At 50.3% G+C, this 18,683-nt stretch overlaps 1 protein-coding gene across 9 annotated transcripts in view; it reads right to left on the bottom strand.

Moving 5' to 3' along the window:
• The window catches only part of EPHB2 (EPH receptor B2), a 406,427-nt gene that overhangs the window by 168,365 nt on the left and 219,379 nt on the right, over positions 1-18,683 (bottom strand). For all 9 annotated transcript variants that reach the window (XM_073316305.1, XM_073316307.1, XM_073316306.1 and 6 more), the window contains exon 6: positions 6,622-6,746. In XM_073316305.1, coding sequence (XP_073172406.1) covers positions 6,622-6,746 — 125 coding nt within the window. The remainder of the gene's footprint in view (positions 1-6,621; positions 6,747-18,683) is intronic.

The raw sequence follows: 18,683 nt of genomic DNA, 5'->3' as shown, positions 1-18,683 counted from the left end.
TTTCTCTTCCTTTTCCCCATTAGCCCCTAGAATTTATAACCAACCCTATCAAAACAACCCAGTGGAATACAACCTGCTTAGTGAGGAAGCAAACCCCCCAGTCCTGAATATACGTGCATGTGAATATCTAGACATGCAACTAGCTAATGAGAGAGACATTAGCTTCAAGGCACTGTGAAGAGCACAATGACCTTTAGTGCCTGCACAAGGCCCCAGCAGTCTCCTGCTGGAGTGGGGCCAGCTGAGGGGTTACACAGACTCCAACTGTATGGTTCCAGCCCTTGGGGCAGGTTCCCATTTAAGCCCCTTCAGTTTTCCCATGCACCTATAGGGGAGCAATAAAGTCTCTGGTTCTGCAGATCTCCCGCTCCTGGGGTTTGCACAATGGTCCCACTTGGTATAGAAATGGAAACCACCTGTTGCATGGGGGACTCTGGACTCACCCATAGCAAAAGCTGAATTTGGATGGAGACAGTGACTCTTCTGCTCTGAATGAACCATGCTCTTCATTCCGTACAAATGTGAAGGATCACCCTTCTCTGCACTTATGTCCCCATCTGCATCCCTTCCATAGACTCATAGAATATGAGGGTTGGAAGAGACCTCAGGAGGTCATCTAGTCCAACCCCCTGCTCAAAGCAGGACCAACACCAACTAAATCATCCCAGCCAGGGCTTTGTCAAGCAGGGCCTTAAAAACCTCTAAGGATGGAGATTCCACCACTTCCCTAGGGAACCCATTCCAGTGCTTCACCACCCTCCTAGTGAAATAGTGTTTCCTAATATCCAACCTAGACCTCCCCCATTACAACTTGAGACCATTGCTTCTCGTTCTGTCATCTGCCACCACTGAGAACAGCATAGCTCCATCCTCTTTGGAACTCCCCTTCAGGTAGTTGAAGGCTGCTATCAAATCCCCGCTCACTCTTCTCTTCTGCAGACTAAATAACTCCAGTTCCCTCAGCCTTTCCTCGTAAATCATGTGCCCCAGACCCCTAATCATTTCCACTGTCCTCCGCTGGACCCTCTCCAATTTGTCCACATCCCTTCTGTAGTGCGGGGACCAAAACTGGACATAATACTCCAGGTTTGGCCTCACCAGTGTCGAATAGAGGGGAATAATCACTTACCTTGATCTGCTGGCAATGCTCTTACTAATACAGCCCAATATGCCATTGGCCTTCTTGGCAACAAGGGCACACTGCTGACTCATATCCAGCTTCTCATCTACTGTAATCTCCAGGTCCTTTTCTGCAGAACTGCTGCTTAGCCAGTTGGTCCCCAGCCTGTAGCGGTGCAAGGGATTCTTCCTTCCTATGTGCAGAACTCTGCATTTGTCCTTGTTGAACCACATCAGATTTCTTTTGGTCTAATCCTCCAATTTGTCTAGGTCACTCTGGACCCTATCCCTACCCTCCAGCGTATCTACCTCTCCCCCCAGCTTAGTGTCATCTGCGAACTTGCTGAGGGTGCAATCAATCCCATCATCCAGATCATTAATAAAGATGTTGAACAAAACCGGCCCCAGGACCGATCCCTGGGGCACTACACTTGATACCATGCAGAGTGGCCTACCCACTCCTTGTCTCCATCCCTTTCCCATTTTACCCACTCCTATCCCCTTCCCTCCACATCTGACCCACTTCCATCCCCATCCCTGGGAGGATGTTTCTTGCTGGGTCCTATAGGGCTCTGTACTGGGTCTCGTATTATTCAATATTTTCATGAATGACTTGAGTAACAGGGGGATAGTATGCTTATAAAATTTGTGGATGACACCAAACTGGGAGGGGTTGCAAGCACTTTGGAGCACAGGATTAGAATTCAAAACAGCCTCGACAAATTGGAGAATTGGTCTGATATCAACAAGATGAAATTTTATAAAGACAAGTGCACAGTACTTCACTTAGGAAGGAAAAAATCAAATGCACAGCTCCAAAATGAGGAGTAGCTGGCTCGGCAGTCATGCTGCTGAAAAGGATCTGGGGATTATAATGGATCACAGACTGAACAGGAGTCAACAGTGTGATGCAGTTCCTAAAAAGGTGAATATCATGCTGGGGTGTATTAACAGGAGTGTCGTACGTAAGACATGGGAGGCAACTGTCCCACTGTCAGCACTGGTGAGGCCTCAGCTGCTGTCCTGTGTCCAGTTCTGGGCACCACATGTAAAGGCAGATATGGCCAAGGGTTAGAAAGCCTGGCCTCTGAGGAGAGGTTAAAAAAGCTGGGCATGTCTAGTCCTGAGAAAGGAAGATTAGGCGGGGACCTGGTAACAGTCTTCTAATAAGGTAAGGGCTGTTATAACCAGGGCGTGGCTCTCCTAGGAAATGTTGTTTACTAATGGGGTTTTGAGGACTGTAGCTCTGAACCTTTCCACTCCCAGTAAGGTGCATGCCCGGTGTGGTGGAGGTATCCTGGGGTAATTGGGCCTTTAGGGCATGTGAGGGGCGTGCTGATCTCCACAGGTCTGCGCTTCTCCTTTGTTCCACTAGGGCACTGGGATTGGTTTGGGGGTGATGTGCAGGCTGTATAAATACATTGGATACATCAAAACCTGCCAGCTGAGCCCAAATGAAAACGTTGCAATTGTCAGGTTAATCTGCCCCTTAAGGAAAGGAAGCAGCCAACCAGCCTGCACCTGCAGGGTGAACCACTTTACAACAATAAGAAAAGGAGTACTTGTGGCACCTTAGAGACTAACCAATTTATTTGAGCATGAGCTTTCGTGAGCTACAGCTCACTTCATCAGATGTTTAGTGCTCTGAGCGCCTCACGCACGACATCTGAGCGCTGGGCAGAAGCCACTCAGCCTGAGCAGGCCCCTGATCCTCAGGGAAAGAGCATCAGACTCCCCAGGCCAGAGGCAAAATCCTCCCTCTTAAACCTGCTTTACACTGGTCACTGCCTTAGTCCAGGAGTGTTGCCTTCAGGCATTTCAGGGCACTGTGCCGTACAGGGGGTGGGGTTCCTAACAATCTGGGGGGTTGGGATTGTCAGCCTGCAAAGAGGAGCTGGACCAGCTCACTTGGTAGGAGAAGAAGCACATTCTTCCCAGGAGGAATCAGTCCAGCAGAAAAGTAAGGAAGACTTCAGCCCCAAGCTCCAAGAGACTGTCCCCATGCTGGGCCAGCTAGGCCATTAGCTAGGGCAGTGTCCTTTCTGTCCGATGTGGCAGGCTTTGGAACGTGGGCAGCACCGTGGCATCGCGGGCTGGATCTAGGTCCACCTCACCTCCACCCCCTCCCCCCAAAATGGGTGCTGGAACTGGCCCATTGGCAGCCTTTTGTTCATCACCTTTTGCAACAAGCACTTGATGAGCTTACACTGTTTCCCCCTGCCCAAACCCACTCCAGAGCTGCCCAGATAATATGAAATGACTGAGAAATGCTTCTCCGTTTCTTTCCCAGCCTTGGATCTGGGGGAGATGTGTCACAGGTTGGGGCAGACCCCACTACACCCTGAGTCTGGACATCCCCTGCCCTGGGGATGCTGGGATTAGCACGTGAACTCTGAGTGCCACATAAAGCAGGGCTCCCTGCTCCTCCCAGTGCTTCCCTCCCTCAGTGAACAAACGGACTGCTCCTCGCTCTCCCAGCCCTGGGCCCCAACGCTCCCATCCCACCCTCCCTCCCAGCCAGCCCTGTCCTGCTCAGGCTCGCTTCTGCAGCCTGGTTTTGCCAATGCACGTGCACCACCGACACAGCGGGCATGCCGACACCGCAGCACCAGGGGGCGAGTGCTGCTTGGGCAGGCAAAGGTGGGCTAGTTTTAATCTTGTCCGCAGTGAAGCCACAGCAGCACTGGCTGCAATGGGGGCTGGACGAGCCCTCCTGGACCCCGGGAATGACTTGTGAGGCTAGCCTGGGCTGCACTGCTCTGCTCCATGGATTACAGCCAGCTGGGAGAGTTGCAATTGCATCCCGAGGGCAGCGCAGACACATCGACAGAGGGGTCTGCACAGGGCTGACAACTGGCATCTTTCTGTGCATGCCAAGCCCAACTGTTCTTCCATTATTCTTTGTCCTGTTCCTGTGTGACACTGACAGGAAATGCAAAATAACCTGTCCCAAGTGCCAGTGTGGCTTGGGGAAAGGTTTTTTGGCCTCTGCTTCTCTTAGCTCCCTATGGAGTCCAGAGTCTATTAAGGGGCCCTAAGCTTTTCCATTGGAAACCCCCATTTTTCAGGTGCTCACAACCTTTGGGGCTGAAATTCTCCAGGGCTGGTTACTACCCAGGAGGGAATTTGTTTTGAAACTTTGAGCAAAAACAATTCTGGGCTTTTCAAGTGAAGCAAGCGCACTTTTTCCATGATGAGACAACTTTGCCACTTTTAAGCAGCTCTGGGTGTCCAAGCCGCTTGGGGTTGGGAGCTGAAATCTAGCAAGGAGAGATCTCTTAGGGAGAAGAGGGTTTTTTCTGGGTCTGGCCTAGTTACGAGGGTGCCCCCGAGGAATGAACAGAACAGGTCATCATCAAGTCCTGTCGCCCATTCCCAGCTTCTGGAGGGTGGAGGGCTGACAGTGGCCAGGACAAGGACCAACTTGTCCAAATGTCAAAACACCCCGCAAGTGTCACTGTAGTATTGACACCAGCCCCTCCCTCTGCAAGCCAAAGGAGGGCTGGGGTTAGAATATTCCCTTCTGCCCACTGCTAATGCTGGCAGCGAATTCCAGCCCAGGCTCCTCTGCAGAGCCCCAATGCCATTTGCATCGTAAGCTGTAGGAACCATTACATCTTGGCATTATTTGTGCCATTTGTCACCAAGACCATTTGCCTCTTATGCAATAATCTCTAAGAGCAAGGAGGAGAGCAGCCTCCCCCAGCACCCAGCCACAGCCCAGCGGACAGGGGCGTATGACACAGCTTTGGCTTTACAGACCATTTCCCTGTATTTACACCCCCACCAAAAGAGAGAGAGAGAACGAGCGAATAAATTCCCCGAGATCTTCTGTTGCTGCTTAGAGTGTCTCTGGGCTGGGACCCCTCTCCGGATCTGTCTGGTTATCTCCCCATCCAATTTGCTAGGTTCTCTGGGATCATTTCCAGGGGTCAAGTAAATGGCTCAGATATATGCAATATAGGTCAGGACCTATTTTACAGCTTACAAAGCAGCTCTCCCTCCCCACTCTCCCTCTGGCTCTTGGTGCTGAGAAAATAGGTCACAGGCAGGGAGCAATGGGGATTAATCATTTCCTCTAGCAGCTGCTGGGAAAATATTTTCCTTTTCATTTAAATCATAAAGTGTTTTAATTAGGTGGGGATTTTTTAAGTTTATTTTTTAATGTGTAGTTTGCGGCAGAGATATGCTCCTGGGAGAAGAAGGCTCCTGCCCCCTATTTCCTGTTCCCAGCGGGGTCCATCCTGCCAAAGCCTCAGCACCACTCACTGAGGCTGGGCCTTCTCCTGCGACCCTGCACTCCGGCCAGACCCCCAGCACTGCAAGCCCTGGCAGCACAAAGCCAGCCCTTCCGACACCTCATCCCCATGCAAAGGAAGTTACAGTCCTGGCCCTTGCACTTCCTCCTGTTGTGCAGGGTGAGTTCAACTGAATAGCACAGAATCCCTCTTCTCTTCTCTGGCTGGGCTGGTGGCACCTGGAATGGGGCGTGTTTCGGAGAGGGATGGATTCTCTCTCACACGGGCCATTCCACCTGGACCTCTTCCAGCCTCTTACATCAGCTCCTGTCCCCTAGGGCATTGCACTGGGGTAGTTGCATCAGTGTAGACCCCCAGCACAGGTGCACTGCACTCATGTAAAGTGGAGCTTGCATCAGCACCATTTATCACAGTTCTATCCCTGGATAAGTCACACGGTGGAGTGCAAGCCCTGCTTCCTACTGGTGCAACACATACATATTGGGAAGTGCAAGCTCAGCTTTGTACTTGTGCAACTTGTGTATACACCGGGGAGTGCAAGCCCAGTTTTTGCCAGTGCAACACATGCACACTGGAGGCTGCACTGGTGCAAACAATGCTAATGCAGAGAAGCCCGTAGGACTGGCACTGGAGGCTAAATTCATCCCTGGTGTAAAACTATTGACTCCGTGGAGTTCCAGCAAGCATGAATTTAGCCCCAAGATACTAGTGTCTCAATTTGCGAGGTTCCAGACAGCACTGTTCCTGCTCCATGGAGGCACCATTGCTGCACCAGGGAAAGGGACTAACAAGTCCCTGGGACCTCAGCTTTCGCAAACTGGCGGGAAGGGCCAGCCTGCAATGGTGCTGACAGCCACTAGCTCTTGATTATTGAAGGTTGGGATGCTCCTCCCAAGGCCTCAAGAACTTTCCTCAGTGGCTTCCCATTCCCTTTCAAACCCAGCTATATCGCCCAACCAGAGCTAGCTGCATGGAGACCTGCCCGACACATGCGATCGCTGGGATCTGAAGGGTTAACACGCACTGCCAGACTGACTCTGGGTCAGCTTCAGTGCCTGTCCTGTCTGTTATTCTCTTCAGTTGCCTCTGGCACCTGGTGCGCCGCCACATGCTCCCGGGGCACATGCCATCCCTGGCTGAGATGGTCAGTCCCCCGAAGCAGCTCCACCCAGGATGGCCAAGGTTTGAGCTGCCTCTCCCCATGTCCACATTAACCGTGGGCAGCTCCGGGCTCTGCTGATACCTTCTCATAGTACTGCAGCTCATAATCCAGGATGACTCCGTTGGGCTGGTCAGGCTGAGACCACGATAAGGTAACGCTGTCCACAGTCCGGCTGACCTGGTGCATGATGGACACAGCAGACGGGGCTGGAAGAGGGAGAGGAGAGAACTGTAAATCAACTGCATGGCGCAGATGGCACTTGATGCTGGAGGGGGCAGGTCAGTAACATTACTCCGTCCTCGCCATCGCTTTCAGTTCCAGCACTGGCCACTGGTCTGCACAGCTACCGGGGCCAGCACCTTGCAATCCCTAGAGTCTGAGAGGAGAGCAAAATATTCCTAGGAACATGGAAAGTTATTCAGGGTTTGAGATTTTTGCATTTTGTTATGAGTGTGAAATTGGGAGCAGTTCAGTGCAGTATTTCAGGGGGGGATCTGGATTCTATTCAAGTGAAACGGGCCCTAATTCTCAGGCAAAATGAGCTCATGTTTGAGCAAAACCTGCTGTGCCTCCCAGCAAAGAAGCCATTGCATCAAGAACATGCAAAAATCCATTTTCCACCCCCAATATTCGTCATGCCTGGGGCCCAGGGACACACCAGAAGTGCACATTTCCCCTCTGCTTTCAGTGTGCTGGGTCTGCAGGCAGCAGATGCGATTGCGAGAGGTTCATCCATCAGCCTGAGCATAAAGAGCAAACTGGCCTGACACATGTACAACAGTAAAAAGAAAAGGAGGACTTGTGACACCTTAGAGACCAACAAATTTATTTGAGCTTAAGCTTTCGTGAGCTACAGCTCGCTTCATCAGATGCACGAAAGCTTATGCTCAAATAAATTTGTTAGTTTCTAAGGTGCCACAAGTCCTCCTTTTCTTTTTGCGGACACAGACTGACACGGCTGCTACTCTGAAACATGTACAACAGTGACTCTTCCGCCCCATCACAATCCTCCTGGAAATGTCACACATGCAGACGCCACTAGTTCTCCTGCACCCGACGAATCCCTCCAGCTACGGCTCAGACTGGCCCACCAGCTGATCACCAGTGAGATTACCCTTGATTGCCAACACAGCTCAACGTGTAGCCCGCTAGGAATGATGCAGCTACAGATTCTTACCCCATTTCCATGGTCACGTGAGATTCTCTGGCACCCAGGGCTGGGCTCACAAGCAAAGCAGAGGCAGACTAATTCATTCCTCTTCACTCACAGCACAGTGCAGCTATCTCTCCCAATAAGCACCACAGACACGTGGCTGGATTCTGCTCTCACACAGATGTAAATTAGGCATAACCCCAGTGTGCACGACTGATGCAAAACCAGTCTCAGGCAGAGCTATGTCAGGGCCGGGGAGAGAGACCCAGTGAGAATGGCCAAGAGAATAAACTCCCCACATCTGCAGCACCAGGCTTTGAATCCTCAGAAAAGGTAATGAGGTAACAGGCCCTGTGACACACTGTACCTCAAAACAGCACCCTGTAACCCCCATATTCATCATTCCTATATGGTTGAGATATTTCATACAAAGCATGCCAGGTAAGATATCATATGAAAAGTCATGATCTGCTGAAACCCACTGTTCTGTCCAAATATGTGTAGCACCGGTTTGTATGCCGTTATGAGATTTTGCTGTATGAACCAGCTGAGCGGCGGGGAACCAGCTGAGCAGCGGGGGACAGCAGAGCAGCCAACAGCAGGAGTTTGCCTGGGATCTGTGCTGGTGAGTATCTGGGTATCTGAGTGTGTGTTTGGTGAGAGGATTGGAGTGTTTGTAGTGACGGCAGCTTGAAAATTTGAGTGAGTACTTGATTGGTTGGCTGAAATGGGTGGGAGTTGGGAGTGTTTGTTTCAGGTGAGCCTGGCTGTTTAAAAAAAGCCAGCGCTCCGCGAACCACCTGAGCGGCGGGGAACCAGCTGAGCAGCGCGGGACAGCAGAGCAGCAAACAGCAGGAGTTTGCCTGGGAGTTCGCCTGGAGTGGGCCCACTGAGGCTTACACTCTAACGACTTCTCTGAGTAATTACTGTATCTCCTGAGGAAGCTCATAGTAGGAAGGTAATATGGATGGAGAGTGTTCAACTGTTGTGACCTGCACTGGATGTGCCATGTTTGTCTTTCTTCCAGAGGACAGAAGCGGCTTTGTCTGTACAAAGTGCAAGCTGGTCTCCATATTGGAAGAGAAGGTTCAAGGTCTGGAACAACAGGTATCAACCCTGCGTTGCATAAGAGAAACTGAAGATTTCCTGGACAGACGTCAGGATATGCTTCTACAGCCACAAGGTTCTGAAGATTCAGAGCAGACTGCGCAGCATGGACAGGAGGACGGTGAAGAAATCTGGCAACATGTGACCTCCAGAAGAAGAAGGGGGAATGTCCATGTATCAGCAACGCGGACACAGGTAAGTGACCGTTTTCATGTTCTCTCCACAGGTACCATTGCGGGGAGTGGCCCAGATGATACGTCTGGGGGAAGGGAGCAGAAGGAGACTCCACCAGTTGAAAGGCATGAGATGCACTGTCCTAAGGTTGGGGGTTCCACGACCACCACTCCCAAGAGAAGGAGGCGGGTGGTGGTGGTCGGGGACTCTCTCCTCAGGGGGACTGAGTCATCTATCTGCCGCCCTGACCGGGAAAACAGAGAAGTCTGTTGCTTGCCAGGGGCTAAGATTCACGATGTGACGGAGAGTCTGCCGAGACTCATCAAGCCCTCGGATCGCTACCCCTTCCTGCTTTTCCACGTGGGCACCAACGATACTGCCAAGGATGACCTTGAGCGGATCACTGCGGACTACGTGGCTCTGGGAAGAAGGATAAAGGAGTATGAGGCACAAGTGGTGTTCTTGTCCATCCTCCCCGTGGAAGGAAAAGGCCGGGGTAGGGACCGTCGAATCGTGGAAGTCAATGAATGGCTACGCAGGTGGTGTCGGAAAGAAGGCTTTGGATTCTTCAACCATGGGATAGTGTTCCAAGAAGGAGGAGTGCTAGGCAAAGATGGGCTCCACTTAACGAAGAAAGGGAAGAGCATCATCGCGAGCAGGCTGGCTAACCTAGTGAGGAGGGCTTTAAACTAGGTTCACCGGGGGAAGGAGACCAAAGCCCTGAGGTAAGTGGGCAAGCAGGATACCGGGAGGAAGCACGAGCAGGAGCATGTGAGAGGGGAGGGCTCCTGCCTCATACTGAGAACAAGGGGTGATCAGCGGGTTATCTCAATTGCCTATACACAAATGCACAAAGCCTGGGAAACAAGCAGGGAGAACTGGAGGTCCTGGCAAAGTCAGGGAATTATGATGTCATTGGAATAACGGAGACTTGGTGGGATAACTCGCATGACTGGAGTACTGTCATGGATGGTTATAAACTGTTCAGGAAGGACAGGCAGGGCAGAAAAGGTGGGGGAGTTGCACTGTATGTAAGGGAGCAGTATGACTGCTCAGAGCTCAAGTATGAAACTGCAGAAAAACCTGAGAGTCTCTGGATTAAGTTTAGAAGCCTGAGCAACAAGGGTGATGTCGTGGTGGGCGTCTGCTATAGATCACCAGACCAGGGGGATCAGGTGGACGAGGCTTTCTTCCGGCAAGTCGCAGAAGCTACTAGATCGCACGCCCTGGTTCTCATGGGCGACTTCAATCATCCTGATATCTGCTGGGAGAGCAATACAGCGGTGCACAGGCAATCCAGGAAGTTTTTGGAAAATGTAGGGGACAATTTCCTGGTGCAAGTGCTGGAGGAACCAACTAGGGGTGGAGCTCTTCTTGACCTGCTGCTCACAAACTGGGAAGAATTAGTAGGGGAAGCAAAAGTGGATGGGAACCTGGAAGGCAGTGACCATGAGATGGTCGAGATCAGGATCCTGACACAAGGAAGAAAGGAAAGCAGCAAAATACGGACCCTGGACTTCATAAAAGCAGACTTTCATTCCCTCAGGGAACTGATGGGCAAGATCCCCTGTGAGAATAACATGAGGGGGAAAGGAGACCAGGAGAGCTGCCTGTATTTTAAAGAATCCTTATTGAGGTTACAGGGACAAACCATCCCGATGTGTCGAAAGAATAGTAAATATGGCAGGTGACCAACTTGGCTTAACAGTGAAATCCTTGCTGATCTTAAACACAAAAAAGAGGCTTACAAGAAGTGGAAGATTGGACAAATGACCAGGGATGAGTACAAAAATATTGCTCGGACATGTAGGAATGGAATCAGGAAGGCTAAATCACACCTGGAGTTGCAGCTAGCGAGCGATGTTAAGAGTAACAAGAAGGGTTTCTTCAGGTATGTTGGCAATAAGAAGAAAGCCAAGGAAAGTGTGGGCCCCTTAATGAATGAGGGAGGCAACCTAGTGACAGAGGATGTGGAAAAAGCTAACGTACTCAATGCTTTTTTTGCCTCTGTCTTCACGAACAAGGTCAGCTCCCAGACTACTGCACTGGGCAGCACAGCATGGGGAGGAGGTGGCCAGCCCTCTGTGAAGGAAGAAGGGGTTCGGGACTATTTAGGAAAGCTGGACGTGCACAAGTCCATGGGGCCGGATGCGTTGCATCCGAGAGCGCTAAAGGAATTGGTGGATGTGATTGCAGAGCCATTGGCCATTATCTTTGAAAACTCATGGCGATCGGGGGAAGTCCCGGAAGATTGGAAAAAGGCTAATGTAGTGCCCATCTTTTAAAAAGGGAAGAAAGAGGATCCTGGGAACTACAGGCCGGTCAGCCTCACCTCAGTCCCCGGAAAAATCATGGAGCATGTCCTCAAGGAAACAATTCTGAAGCACTTACACGAGAGGAAAGTGATCAGGAACAGTCAGCATGAATTCACCAAGGGCACGTCATGCCTGACTAATCTAATTGCCTTCTATGATGAGATATCTGGTTCTGTGGATGAAGGGAAAGCAGTGGACGTGTTATTCCTCGACTTTAGCAAAGCTTTTGACACGGTCTCCCACAGTATTCTTGTCAGCAAGTTAAAGAAGTATGGGCTGGATGGATGCACTATAAGGTGGGTAGAAAGTTGGCTAGATTGTCGGGCTCAACGGGTAGTGATCAATGGCTCCATGTCTAGTTGGCAGCCGGTATCTAGCGGAGTGCCCCAAGGGTCGGTCCTGGGGCCGGTTTTGTTCAGTATCTTCATTAATGATCTGGAGGATGGTGTGGATTGCACTCTCAGCAAGTTTGCGGATGACACTAAACTGGGAGGAGTGGTAGATACGCTGGAGAGTAGGGATAGGATACAGAGGGACCTAGACAAATTGGAGGATTGGGCCAAAAGAAATCTGATGTGGTTCAACAAGGACAAGTGCAGAGTCCTGCACTTAGGACGGAAGAATCCCATGCACAGCTACAGACTAGGGGCCGAATGGCTAGGCAGCAGTTCTGCAGAGAAGGACCTAGGGGTGACAGTGGACGAGAAGCTGGATATGAGTCAACAGTGTGCCCTTGTTGCCAAGAAGGCCAATGGCATTTTGGGATGTATACGTAGGGGCACTGCCAGCAGATCGAGGGACGTGATCGTTCCCCTCTATTCGACATTGGTGAGGCCTCATCTGGAGTACTGTGTCCAGTTTTGGGCCCCACACTACAAGAAGGATGTGGAGAAATTGGAGAGAGTCCAGCAAAGGGCAACAAAAATGATTAGGGGACTGGAACACATGAGTTATGAGGAGAGGCTGAGGGAACTGGGATTGTTTAGTCTACGGAAGAGAAGAATGAGGGGGGATTTGATAGCTGCTTTTAACTACCTGAAAGGTGGATCCAAAGAGGATGGATCTAGACTATTCTCAGTGATAGCAGATGACAGGACAAGGAGTAATGGTCTCAAGTTGCAGTGGGGGAGGTTTAGGTTGGATATTAGGAAAAACTTTTTCACTATGAGGGTGGTGAAACACTGGAATGCGTTACCTAGGGAGGTGGTGGAATCCCCTTCCTTAGAAGTTTTTAAGGTCAGGCTTGACAAAGCCCTGGCTGGGATGATTTAGTTGGGATTGGTCCTGCTCTGGGCAGGGGGTTGGACTAGATGGTCTCCAGGGGTTCTTTCCAACTCTGTTATTCTATGATTCTATGGTTGTTACTGAAATATGCTGTAAATTTGAGATTCTCCTTTGCTAGGAGGTGAACCACTCCCAGGAGGGTGTCAAATGACCATTAATCATGAGGGGAGGTGTAACCAAGGGGTTTATAATTCAATGATCATTGCACAAGCACCACACAATGGGGACTGCTCATCTCAATGACTCAGTTGCACAAGATCACTGGGGCGGGGGGGGGGGGAGAGATTGTTCAACGCTGTGACTCAGCAAAGCCCACCAGGGCATGTCTGGGCAAGTGTCTTCTAGGCACATGGACTAAGATTATAAAATAGAGGACAAGGGCATCATGGTTTTGCCTTTCTCCTCCCCCACCTACACTAGAAGAAACAAGAATGCTGGAAAGACAAAAGACTTCGACTAAGGAGACTGGTCCAGGCTTAAGGGAGAATCTGGAGTATTAAGAACTGTAATATCCAGTGGGGTGAGAAACCTGCTTGATCTAAGTACTGTCTAGTGTAATAAGGCTTAAGATTTAGATTTTGCACTTACCTTTTATTTTCTTTGGTAACTAGCTCTGACCTTTTATGCCTCCCACTTATAATCACTCAAATCGATCTGTCTGTAGTTAATAAATCTGTTTTATATTTGACCTAACACAGTGCGTTTTGGTCAAAGTGCTTGGGAAATCACAGCTCAGTTTACAAAGGCTGGTGTGTGCGTCATCTCCACATTGAGGGAGGGGCGGACTGGGTAATAAAGTTACACTGGTCAGGCTTCTGACCAGGGCAAGACGGTACAGCTCTGGGGTGTAAGGGTAGGGGGTTGGGGGGAATTGGCTGGTGCCTTTCCTTGTGTGGTGTTTGTCAGTGGCTCAGGGAGCACTCATGCAATGTAGCTGGGTGTGGGGCTCCACGTGCTGTTGTGCTGAGTGATCACAGCACCTGGAGGGGTTTGTTGCTTGTCACTGGCAAAGCACTGGGAGAGACAGCCCAGGCTGGAGAGTTAAGGGGGCACAGCACACAGTACCCCAGTTCCAGGTTGCATCCCAAGGATCCCATCACACCGCTGTCACTATCTCTCCAGGTCTGTTTCCACATGAAAGAGAGACTCACACTCAAAGGGGCTTTTACTAGGCCCGGCTTTTTAAATATGTTGTGATGTAAAAGCAATTCACTAAACAACCCTGAGAACGGGTGTTAGAGAGCAGCCAGGCATCCCCCAATGTACGAGGTGCCGAGCACCTCACTCATCCCCTGTGCAAAATTCCCAGGGTTCTCACTGCACCTCCACAAAGACTTCACGGCAGACTGCTGCCCCCAGGTCTCCAGTAACAGGCTGTTTCTAAGACTTTGTTACTTTGACCAGCTTGGCCACAGCACATAACAAAGCAGAATCATAAATAATTAAAATGAAGCTGCAATTGTCAAAATAAATGAACAAAGAAAGTACACTTTCATGATGCATTATCTATTATGCATTATCTTTGTGTCTATTCGACATTGTTGAGGCCTCATCTGGAGTACTGTGTCCAGTTTTGGGCCCCACACTTCAAGAAGGATGTGGATAAATTGGAGAGAGTCCAGCGAAGGGCAACAAAAATGATTAGGGGACTGGAACACATGAGTTATGAGGAGAGGCTGAGGGAGCTGGGATTGTTTAGCCTGCAGAAGAGAAGAATGAGGGGGGATTTGATAGCTGCTTTCAACTACCTGAAAGGGGGTTCCAAAGAGGATGGCTCTAGCCTGTTCTCAATGGTAGCAGATGACAGAACGAGGAGTAATGGTCTCAAGTTGCAGTGGGGGAGGTTTAGATTGGATATTAGGAAAAACTTTTTCACTAAGAGGGTGGTGAAACACTGGAACGCGTTACCTAGGGAGGTGGTAGAATCTCCTTCCTTAGAGGTTTTTAAGGTCAGGCTTGACAAAGCCCTGGCTGGGATGATTTAACTGGGAATTGGTCCTGCTTTGAGCAGGGGGTTGGACTAGATGACCTTCTGGGGTCCCTTCCAACCCTGATATTCTATGATTCTATGATTCTATGATCCTGGCTTTTCAGTTGATTTTCTTCATTTACTATTTTGCAACATTCATGATGGGTTATTCTCCAGCATAGACTGGTGCTTAGGGGCCAGGCATGGGAGTCAGGAGATCAGTAAGTTGCTGTGTCACATCCCTGCTCTGTGCCTCAGTTTCCCCATCTGTGAAAGAGGGATAATGACACAGGCCAGCATCGGCAAAGCACTCTGAGCACCCGTCCACAAAACGAAGCCATTTTTTTCAACATAAAGGGCTCTTAAAACCAATTTCTGTACTCCTCCCCAATGAGGGGATTAGTGCTGAAATCCACATTGCTGTTTCAAATTAGGGTTAGTGCGGACGCAGTTCGAAGGTATTGGCCTCCGGGAGCTATCCCACAGTGCACCACTGTGACTGCTCTGGACAGCACTCTGAACTTGGATGCACTGGCCAGATGTACAGGAAAAGACCCAGGAACTTTTGAATCTCATTTCCTGTTTGGCCAGGCGAGCTCATCAGCACAGGTGACCATGCAGTCCCAGAATCTAAAAAGAGCTCGAGCATGAACCGAACGGGAGGTACTGGATCGGATTGCTGTATGGGGAGAGGAATCCGTGCTATCAGAACTATGTTCCAAAAGATGAAATGCCAAAACATTTCAAAAAATCTCCGAGGCCATGAGGGACAGAGGCTACAGCAGGGAGGCAACGCAGTGCCGCATGAAACTTAAGGAGCTCAGACAAGCGTACCAGAAAACCAAAGAATCAAACGGACGCTCCGGGACAGAGCCCCAGACATGCCGGTTCTACGCTGAGATGCATGCAATTCTGGGGGGGGCCGCCACCACTACCCCACCCCTGTCCGTGGACGCCAATGATGGGGTACTCTCTGCCATGCCTGAGGATTTTGCGGATGGGGAAGATGAGGAGGAGGAGGACGAGCTTGAGGAGAGCACACAGCACACCGTTCTCCCCGACAGCAAGGATCTTTTTATCACCCTGACTGAAATACCCTCCCAACCCAACAAAGCTGGAGAAGGGACATCTGGTGAGTGTACTTTTTTAAATATAATACATGTTATAAAAGCTAGCGTTTTTTAATGATTAAGTAGCCCTGAGGACTTGGGATGCATTCATGGCCAGTACAGCTTCCGGAAAAGTCTGTTGATGTGTCTGGGGATGGAGCAGAAATCCTCCAGGGACATCTCCATGAAGCTCTCCTGGAGGTACTCTAAAAGCCTTTGCAGAAGGTTTCTGGGGAGAGCAGCCTTATTCCGTCCTCCATGGTAGGACACTTTACCACGCCATGCTAGTAGCAAGTAATCTGGTATCATTGCATGACAAAGCCTGGCAGTGTATGGTCCAGGTGTTTGCTGGCATTCAAACAACATCTGTTCTTTATCTCTGTGTGTTATCCTCAGGAGAGTGATATCATTCATGGTAACCTGGTTGAAACAGGGGAATTTAATTAAGGGGACATTCAGAGGTGGCCGTTCCTACTGGGCTGTTTGCCCGTGGCTGAAAAGAAATCCTGTGGGGGGGGGGAGGGGGGGCATTGGCGCTGAGCTGTTCGTGTTTGGCTAGGAGGGAACTTCCCTGATACCAGCCACGCGGTGTGGGGAGGGGTAAAGCAATCATCCCAGAGAATTGGATGGGGTGGGGGGGTTAGTTTGGTTTCTGCTGCTGCACATTAACAGGAAAACCGCAGCACTAAATGGCCAACTCAATGGGCTTTGCTTGGTATGGGAGAAGAGGGGGCTGCTGTTATGAAGGTTGCAGAAGCTGAAAGACTATGGCTTACCATGGCCGCCTGCAAGCTGAATTCTGTTGCCTGGCCCTGCGTGTGTGATCTCCAACACCAAAGCCGCAGGCACTCAATATAAGATGCAAAATGCGACCTTGTACCAAAATCACATGTGCTATGTAATGTGAATAGTGTTGTTCACCGTGAAAGAGTATAGCCATTGTTCTGTAAAATGTATCTTTTAAAATACTTCACTCCCTTTTTTCCTCCAGCAGCTGCAAATGTTTCAAGCCTCCCTCCTCCATCCCAAAGACTATCTCAGATAAGGCGACAAAAAAAACGCACGCACGATGAAATTTTCTCTGAGCTTATGCAGTCGTCCGGCACTGACAGAGCTCAGCAAAATGTGTGGAGGGACACAATAGAAGAGTACAGCAAAGTGGCCGATGAACGTGAGGAGAGGTGGTGGCAGGAAAATCTGAGGAGGCATGAGGCAACGCTGGGGCTACTGCGGGATCAATCGGACATGCTCCGTCCTCCCCAAGGTGGAGGTTCATGAACGGCAGCAGGATTACAGAATGCTGCTGCAGCCCCTGTTTAACTGTCCTCCCTCCTCCCCAAGCTCCATAGCCTTCTCACCCAGATGCCCAAGAACGCCGTGGGGGAGGCTCCGGGTACCCAACAACTCCACCCCTGTGGACAGCCCAAGCAACAAAAGGCTGTCATTCAAGAAGTTTTAAAGTGGCCTTTTCCTTCCCTCCTACCCTCCTACCACACCCCCGGGCTACCTTGTGAGTTATCTCCCTATTTTTATAATCAATTAATAAAGAATACATGTTTTTTAAACAACAGAGACTTTATTTCCTTTGCAAGCAAGCTGTGATCGAAGGGGGGAGGGCAGGTGGCTTACAGGGAATTTAGAGGTTACCAAGGGGGCGGGTTTTCATCAAGGAGAAACAAACAGAAGGGTCACACAGTACCTTGGCCAGTCATGAAACTGGTTTTCAAAGCTTCCCTGATGCGCAGTGCTTCCTGCTGTGCTCTTCTAACCACCCTGGTGTCTGGCTGCACGTATTCAGCGGCCAGGCGATTTGCATCAACCTCCCACCCTGCCATAAACGTCTTACAGAGATTGTGGAACACACAGCAAGCAGCAATAACAATCGGAATATTGGTTTCGCTGAGGTCTGAGCGAGTCAGTAAACTGCGCCAGCGACCCTTTAAACGTCCAAATGCACACTCTACCACCATTCTGCACTTGCTCAGCCTATAGTTGAACAGCTCTTTACTACTGTCCAGGGTGCCTGTGTATGGCTTCATGAGCCATGGCATTAAGGGGTAGGCTGGGTTCCCAAGGATAACTATAAGCATTTCAACATCCCCAACAGTTATTTTCTGGTCCGGGAAGTAAATCCCTTCCTGCAGCCGTTTAAACAGACCAGAGTTCCTGAAGACGTGAGCGTCATGAACCTTTCCCGGCCATCCCACGTTGATGTTGGTGAAATGTCCCTTGTGATCCACCAGTGCTTGCAGCACCACTGAAAAATACCCCTTGCGGTTTATGTACTGGCTGCCCTGGTGGTCCAGTCCCAAGATAGGGATATAGGTTCCGTCTATAGCCCCACCACAGTTAGGGAATCCCATTGCAGCAAAGCCGTCTAGTATGTCCTGCACATTTCCCAGAGTCACTACCCTTGATATCAGCAGCTTCGTGATTGTGTTGGCTACTTGCATCACAGCAACCCCCACAGTAGATTTGCTCACTCCAAATTGATTCCAGACTGACCGGTAGCTGTCTGGCGTTGCAAGCTTCCACAGGGCTATTGCCACTAGCTTGTGAACTGTGAGGGCTGCTCTCATCTTGGTATTCTTGCACTTCAGGGCAGGGGAAAGCAAGTCACAAAGTTCCATAAAAGTGCCCTTACGCATGCGAAAGTTTTGGAGCCACTGGGAATAATCCCAAACCTGCAACACTATGCGGTCCCACCACTCTGTGCTTGTTTCCCGGGCCCAGAATCGGCATTCCACGGCAGGAGCCTGCCCCAGTAACACCATGATCTCCAAATTGCTGGGGACCGCGGTTTTAGGGAAATCTGTGTTCATGTCCTCATCACCGCGCTGCCGTCGCCTCCTCGCCTGGTTTTTCAGGTGCTGGTTCTGCATAAACTGCACGATATGCGCAAGGTGTTTACAATGGTCAGAACTGCTGCGGTGAGCTGAACGGGCTCCATGCTTGCTGTGTTATGGCGTCTGCTCAGGCAATCCAGGGAAAAGGGCGCGAAACGATTGTCTGCCATTGCTCTGACGGAGGGA

The sequence above is a fragment of the Lepidochelys kempii genome, chromosome 18 (genome assembly GCF_965140265.1).
Source record: "Lepidochelys kempii isolate rLepKem1 chromosome 18, rLepKem1.hap2, whole genome shotgun sequence".
NCBI classification, from domain to species: domain Eukaryota; kingdom Metazoa; phylum Chordata; order Testudines; family Cheloniidae; genus Lepidochelys; species Lepidochelys kempii.
The sequence above is the reverse complement of the archived record's forward strand: the minus strand, read 5'-3'. Positions and strand labels throughout refer to the sequence as shown.